Source organism: Sinocyclocheilus anshuiensis, unplaced genomic scaffold (assembly GCF_001515605.1).
Source record: "Sinocyclocheilus anshuiensis isolate Anshui unplaced genomic scaffold, SAMN03320099.WGS_v1.1 scaffold673, whole genome shotgun sequence".
NCBI lineage: Eukaryota > Metazoa > Chordata > Actinopteri > Cypriniformes > Cyprinidae > Sinocyclocheilus > Sinocyclocheilus anshuiensis.
This window is the reverse complement of record NW_015539862.1, coordinates 360509-368718: the sequence shown is the minus strand read 5'-3', so window position 1 is coordinate 368718 and position 8210 is coordinate 360509. Positions and strand designations below refer to the sequence as shown.

At 34.5% G+C, this 8210-nt stretch overlaps 1 protein-coding gene across 1 annotated transcript in view; it reads left to right on the top strand.

Annotated features, from left to right (window-relative positions):
• Positions 1-4721, top strand: part of LOC107684933 (receptor-type tyrosine-protein phosphatase F-like) — a 102027-nt gene extending 97306 nt beyond the window's left edge. Inside the window, exons 26-27 of the mRNA XM_016481319.1 lie at positions 2625-2760; positions 3125-4721. Of these exons, the coding sequence (XP_016336805.1) occupies positions 2625-2760; positions 3125-3193 (205 nt within the window). The 3' untranslated portion in view covers positions 3194-4721. The remainder of the gene's footprint in view (positions 1-2624; positions 2761-3124) is intronic.
• Positions 4722-8210: the final 3489 nt, after the last annotated feature.

Sequence of the window (8210 nt, the reverse complement as noted above, 5' to 3'; positions counted from 1 at the left end):
CCCCCCCCCCCCCCCCCCAAAAAGGCTTAGTTTCTTAGTAATATATAAATGTAATATAATATATAATAGGGTAACTGACAGATATTCAACAAGAAAAAAGATCAAACAAAATCTTAAACAGAATCTGAAATCAAATAAGAATATTCAATGAAAAAAAACATTAACTTAATATAACTGCCTTGGCAACTAATTGAAATAAAATAACTACTAAAAATGTACTAAAATTACTAAAACTTCCAAAGAAATAAAAGCTAAAATAAAGTAAAAAAAAAAAAAAAGTCAATAGAAATATTTTTAAAATTAATACAAATGACAAAAGCATATTTCAGAATAGTTAAAACTGAAACTAAATTTGAAATATTTAAAAAAATAATATAATAGTATGTAGATAATACTAAAAAAAACACTAATTGTGACTCTACAGTAATTAATGGTAAAAATGAATCCACTAGTTGACTACCAACCAACTAATTCATTATTGAATGACTAGTTGACCATCCATTCCCATTTCAGATATAGTTAAGGCACAGCTGTATAGCCACTGTCATAGTCATGTGATCGTTCTGGGTATATTTGCCTGTTTTGCATCATGGAGTCAAAAGACACTTTTGTGTGTCCACAGACAGCAGAAGGCCTATATTGCCACTCAGGGCCCTCTAGCAGAGACCACTGAGGACTTCTGGAGGATGTTATGGGAGCACAATTCCACTATTGTAGTGATGCTGACCAAACTCAGAGAGATGGGACGGGTAAGAGCACCTTCCTCCCTTTAACTCGCATCCTGGTGTTTTATTCAAAGATTTACTCCTATTTTTCCACATCCTGCAGGAGAAGTGTCATCAGTACTGGCCAGCTGAGCGCTCTGCCCGCTATCAGTACTTTGTGGTGGATCCCATGGCTGAATACAACATGCCCCAGTACATCCTGCGAGAGTTTAAAGTCACAGATGCCAGGGTACGTGCATCTATCACCTGTAGGAATCTGCCAGAGGAGTGTTATTTGTGTTTGTTTTTTTATCCGAATGTTACTCAGTATGGTACTTGAGGACACCGCTGGGGTGTGTGAGCAATCTGTTGCTGGCGGCAGATATTTCACACCAACATGGCACTCTCACATCCTGCGTCTCGCTTTGGACTTCAGAGCTTTCTGGCGACTATAAATATGAATAAGCTTGTAGCTAAATCGCGTACTAGCACGGTCATACAGTCAGCATATGGACAGAGGCTTCCTGCGGAGGAGTCCAGCTGTTGTGTGCCTTTGTGAGTGTGAAACCAGCAGCCTAATAAACCGTTAATTCTTTACTCCCTTCAGGACGGTCAGTCTAGAACCATTCGGCAGTTCCAGTTCACTGATTGGCCGGAGCAGGGAGTGCCAAAAACTGGCGAGGGGTTCATCGATTTTATTGGCCAAGTTCATAAAACCAAGGAGCAGTTTGGGCAGGATGGACCAATCACTGTGCACTGCAGGTAAGTTGACCTCTGACCTGAAGTCTGAATATAAATACGGACAGCAAAATATGTGTAGGGATCATATACAGTCAGATGATCAGCAGATGATCATCCTGAAGGTTTATTTTGTAATAATGACCAAATTACTTCACATTATCCTGCTTATTACACAGCTACTTACCAAATAAACATTTTACACATAAAAAGTGATGGATACATTTAGTTTATGCAGAGTTCACAACATATTGTTACACAAATTATTTTAATTACATATTTTTTTAATTGTAATAATAAATTATTCGTTTTTTATTTTATTTTAATAATAAACAATTCTATTTTTACTAGTGCTGTCAAATGATTAATCGCGATTAATCGCATCCAAAATAAGTTTTTGTTTACATAATATATGTGTGTGTGCTGTGTATATTTATTATGTATATATAAATACACACACATACAGTATATATTTTGAAAATATTGACATGTATTTACATGTATATATTTATATTCACATAATTTATATTATAAATAAATAAATATATTTAATATATAAACATAACATATTTTTCTTAAATATATACATGCATGTGTGTACTTATATAAACATAATAAATATACACAGTACACACACATATATTATGTAACTTTTATCTTTTATTTTGGATGCGATTAATCGCGATTAATCATTTGACAGCACTCATTTTTACACATTTTATTTTTTATTTTTATAATTTCTCTTAATTTAATCATTTTTAATAATAATTTTTTATTTAGTAATGTACGCTTTTTTTAATTGTAAAAACTTTTAATAAACAATTTTACAATCTTTTTTTACAAATTTTATATTTAAAATGTTTGATATAATTATTATTTTTTGTAATGTTTTAACTTGTCAATAAGTAACAAATACCATTTTTAATAATCATTTATATTATTGTTTTTCAAATGTATTAAATTGACACATTTTTAAATTGTAGAATTTCATTTAATATTTTTACACATTTTGTTTTTTAAACTAGATTCATTTCATTATTTCCTTTCATTTTTGTCACAGCCTCACAAACCCCAAACACCCAGATTTAGTGCATTACACTGTAGACTTCAGTATTATGTGTCACACAGATCCTTCACCCTTGTGTAACAGGTGTTAAGTTAACAGATTCTGTTGTTTTTCAGTGCTGGAGTGGGAAGAACAGGTGTTTTCATCACTCTAAGTATTGTCCTAGAGAGGATGAGATATGAGGGTGTGGTGGATCTGTTCCAGACCGTTAAGACCCTGCGCACACAAAGGCCTGCCATGGTGCAGACAGAGGTACTGTCCTACTGCCCCAAAATTGCAATACCACTCCAATATGCAATTAAAGCTGCTGATTTAGACTTAGAATTACTGATAATTAATTAATAGTTATCCGACAGCCTCCTCATAGCCTAACATGATAATGTTGTTTGTAGAGCCACTGGTGCACAGAGACAACAAAGTGTTATTTCTCAGGACACCTTTCACCTATTTCAGTGGTGTCTTCAGGGACGTTTCATACATGGTGTTCCAAAAAGTCACTGACAGCAGCTTTAGCAGAAATTGATATGGAGCGTGAGCTCTTTGTCACCAACTCCGTGTTATTAGTTAAGGAGGCGATTGTTTCTCCAGCTGACACAAGCTGATTTTTCCCCTGCAGGACCAGTACCAGCTGTGCTACAGAGCCGCTTTGGAGTACCTGGGGAGCTTTGATCACTATGCAACGTAACCACTCCTGGACCACAGCCCTCTGGTACAACTCTTCAGGAGTGCACCAAGTGTTCCTTCTGAGCCACCATTCCCCATCCCCATCCTGTACAGAGATCTGGGGGGTGGGAAGGGCAGGCTATCCAGTGGCTGGTTAACCAATCACAGCAGTCCATTATCAACTGGCACCAAGAGATTGCTTTAAGAAATATAGACAACTCTCTTTCAAGAAGCACCATCTAAAAAAAACTACATTCTAGTTTCTCCTTAGCGTACGACAACCCACACTACAGTCGAAGGCTACTGGTAGCACTCATTCTTCTTCTTCTTTTTTTTTAAATCATGATTATCATTTGTTATTATTTTAAAAAATCCATTATGACAATATTGTTATTATTCTTATTTAGAATATTTGTGTTTTTATTTTTAAATCATCTTTTGTCTTAATGGCCTTTTCCATGGGTCTACCTTTTCCTTATTTGGTAGTTTTATTTTTTATTTTCTTCATAATAGGTTATTTTAGCACAAGGACATGTATTTTTAACATGTTCCTGATACTAATACCAGAGAACCACTGTTCTCTAAGCTGCTGATGGTTTGACTTTGTAACATGATTTTACTGTTGTTATTTTTTTTTTCCGTTATGTATAATTGGTCTTATTGGGCTAAAATGAGTGGGTTCACTTTTGGAGAAGCCTTTAATGTTCTGTCTCTGTCTCGATAAAAGAAAAATCTCCAACTGCGAGACGTATGTATTTGGGTTAGTGGTACTAAATTAAGAAAAGCTTTTTTGTAGGGGAAAGCAAATCAACTAACTAATAAAATCGGCACTGTACAGAACTCAGTAAAGGGTTAAATGCGATTTGTGAGGAATACATTACGACCTTCTGATTGGAGCACATTCACCGTGAGGGACGTTACCGGCAACTGAACGCAATCCTAACGAAAAGTGCCCCTTCTCTGTGACGTTTGAAGACCTGATATTGAAATGAGACCAATTGCCATTGGCACCTGTACAGTATAAACCACTCCCCCCAAGGGAGAGTCAGCTCTGTTTAATCCAACTCTTCTTTTTTTTATACAGAAATATATAGACATCAGTTTATAATTATGGATAAATATAAATACTATTATACAGTATATAAACAGCTTCTGCTCTATTGTCCATAATTCTCTCAAAACGTAATCCTGGACTTTTCTTGATATACCGACATAGAGAAAATTACACGAGAGACTGCTGTGTGTGAATCTATTCATGGTACAAAAGTTATATCTACTGTAGTATCTACGCACCCCAGGTATTTGGCGGTCTCCTCTGGTGGGGTGGGGCAGCAAATTAAAAACACTTTCTACAGGACAACATTTCATGCCTGCTCAATTACAACCGGCATGTAAAAGGGAGACCTGGCCATACATTCAGTATATGTTGGAAAGTTCATTTTTACCTTGTGAATGATTAGTGCTGTAGAGGTTCGATCTGTTGTATACACAGTCTGTTTTCTATTTGTTAATAAGAAAACTGGAATAAAAAAAAAATGTTGCAGGAAAAAAGCTACTAATAAAATAAAAACTAATAAAAGTTCAATAATTGGTTTTTGTACAAAATATTGTCTGTGTGTGTGTTTCTGGACTATACTCGGTGTGTTATTTGTTACATGTTAGATGACTTCATCAATCAACCCAATGCTTTCATAAAGCACTCGAATAACACTCCCTTAAGATCTCAGATCTGTGCCAGCTTTAGCTGTACTTATCCAGCAGGGAACAACATGTTCTTTGGCTTTCTGTCATAGAACATTTTGTGAAAAGCAAATAATATTCAGCCAATTCAAAACCACACACTTCTAGATTTTCTGTGAATTAACAGATGTGACTTTACAGTCAGTCATGGATATTTAGTAACACTTTACAGTAAGATTCAATTTGCTGATGTTAAAGCATTAGATATTGTGAACTATAACAATGAATAATTAATCGATTTTAATGTTGATTTATAAATACACTAATGTTCACTGATACATTCTCAGAAAAAAGATACAAAAGCTGTCACTGCAACAGCACCCTTTTAAAGAGTATGCCTTTGTATTTTATTTACCTCTAAAGAGTGCATATAAGTACTTGAATGTTACATATTAGTACACTGTAAAAGGTGAGAAGTTGACTTTACTTTAAAAAATTGAGGAAACCCGTTGCCTTAAAATTACCAAGTAAATGAAATGCATGCATAATTAAAAGAAAAAATGTTAAGTGAACTTGACAATTCTGAGTTACAGTAACAAATAAACAAAAGAAAATGTGTTGTGGTCTCTTTATTTTTAAGTTGGATTAACTTAAATGCATTAAATTGCGATTACTTAAAAGTGTGAATCTACTCAACTTAAAACTAACAAATTAATCTGAGTTCTGTCTACTTACTTAAATTGAGGAATCTTGTTGCCTTGAAAAAATTAAGTAACCACAACTTATTGTATTTGTGTAATTACAATTCACTTGAGACTGATTTGATGTAAACTTAATTTACTGATTTCTTTCAAAATGAAAATTGAAGTCTACTAATACAATTCAAAATTGTATACAAAAAAAAAAATACTAAATTGTTCAAAACAGACTGCACAAACATTTCTATGAAGAATTGTCAAAAGCAAGTCAACTCACCCTTATGATATATATATAGCACTTCATACAGTACAGATTGTGTCAAAACAGCTTTACAATGTTAAACAGGAAAATAGTGTCAATAATGCAAACAAAATTCAGTTATGCAGTAAAGCAGCTCTAAAAAGAGGACAAAAGTAAACAGTCAATATTTCAGTTAAAGTCAGTTCATTGTTGATTCAGCGATGTCATCATCATCCAGCTCAGTTCAGTTCTCTTCAAATAGTGTCTCTGCAATCAAGTCGTTAATATTCACAACAATTAAGTGTCCCCAAATAAGCAAGTCAAAGGCGACAGAAATTGAAAAAAAACCTTGGTAGAAACCAGGCTCAGTCGGGGGGTGGGGGTCAGTTCTCCTCTGGCCAGACAAACCAACATGGTGTTTTTCACCGTGGTCTTTGTTGAGGTTTTGTGCCAATGGCCGTATAGTTGATGAGGTCTTCACTGGGGATTTGTCTTTGGGGCTCATCTAGTTGACATGGTCTCTGCTGAAATTCAAGGCTATAGACCCCTTGTCCAAATACCCACACTTGCGGTCTTGGCCACATTAAAATACTTCTCCCAGCAATATGAATTCCTTCTAGCTTACTATCCTTAATAAAATGACAGAAGGCTTGAGCTACAATAAGAAAGAGATATACGGAAGCTGGACAGCCTTGCCGAATACCTCTTTCTAAAAGAAATCTCTGTGTAGTACCATGTCCTAATTTCACTGAGCTATTTCCCCCAGCATACAACGTTTTCATTGCATTACAAAAATAAGGCCCGAAACCAAAACGCTCTAAACAAAAAAACAAAAAAAATGAAAGGATGCTCAATAGTGTCAAAAGCTTTCAAGAAGTCCAAAAACAGAATTAAACTATCGTCCTCAATATAGTCAGAGTAATCAATGAGGTCAAAGACAAGTCTAATATTATTAAAAATATGACGATTTTTCATGAAACCGGAGTGATTTTCATTGATAATGGAGTTCAAAACCAACTTTAAACGCTTAGAGAAAATAAGGGCAAACAATTTATAATCATTATTAAGGAGGCTGATAGGTCTCCAGTTGTCTAAAAGAAGAGTGTCCTTTTTAGGTTTAGGTATTAAACAAATGACACCTTGCCTCATACTAACAGAAAGCTCAGAGCAATTTAAACTCTCTATATACACTCGCAGGAGGAACGGAGATAACAACTCAGAATATAACTTATAACATTCTGCCGTTATCCCGTCACTGCCAGGCGACTTGTTCTTTTTTAAATGTAAAATTGCTTCTTTAACCTCATCGATAGTAATTGTCGAGTCACATACATTTTTTTCATCATAACTAATAGAATTAACATTACCAAGATGTTTACTGAAAGTATCCAGGTCAGCTAGATTAAATTTAGATTTATACAAATTTGAGTAAAACATAACAAAATTGGGAAATTTCTTTAGCATTTTCTGAGACAACCCCTCCGAACTGTTCATTTTCCAATAAGAAGAGCCCTTGTTAAATCTAGCTTCAGGAGAAAGCTACATTTTAATAGAAACAGCCTTATGATCTGTCAATGGCGTTGCAGAGATATCAATATAGATATTCTCTTTATCAACATTTCTAGAGACTAACCAAAAATCAATTCGTGAAAGTCTAGATGAATTTTTATTGCTCCACGTGTATACTCTATCATTCGCATTTTTAACCCTCCATATGTCTATAAGCTCAAACCTATGCATAAATGCTTTCAGAGCTGTGTTTGAGTTTGATGGGCGACCAGGTGGCCACCTATCAAGGGATTCATTCAGGACAGTATTAAAATCACCACCAATCACTAAATAAGCATTTGGAAATTTAGACTGCCAATAAGTAAGCTTATCTTCCAAAACAAATAATAACTGATCATTCTCAGATCTAGAGTTATACCCATAATAATTAACAACAATAAGATTAAAATTATAACACTTCAGAATTAACAAAATAAAATGCCCATATTCATCACAGTATGTGTGCAACACATCCCCTGCAAAATTATTTTTTAAACAGGAAACCCCTGCAGAGTGCTCCGAACCATGAGAGAACCATATCTCACTACCCCACTGCGATTTCCAAAAATTACCATCATTATCTTTAGAATGAGACTCTTGAAAAAATACGAAGTCAGAACCAAACTGTCTAGAAAACTAAAATAAGGCCTTGCGTTTAACAACATCTCTTAAACCCCTGGCATTTAAGGACACAACAGAGAAAGACATGTAAAGAACTCACAAACACTGAAACAATTAACCTGCTTTAAGTTCTATGAACTCAATTTTTTCCCCTATCTTTTTGAAAATAGGTCACAAAATCAAAAAATGCTGAAAAAAGCAGCACCATATTGAATATCAAAAATTGCAAAAAAGAACTGTAACAAAAAATT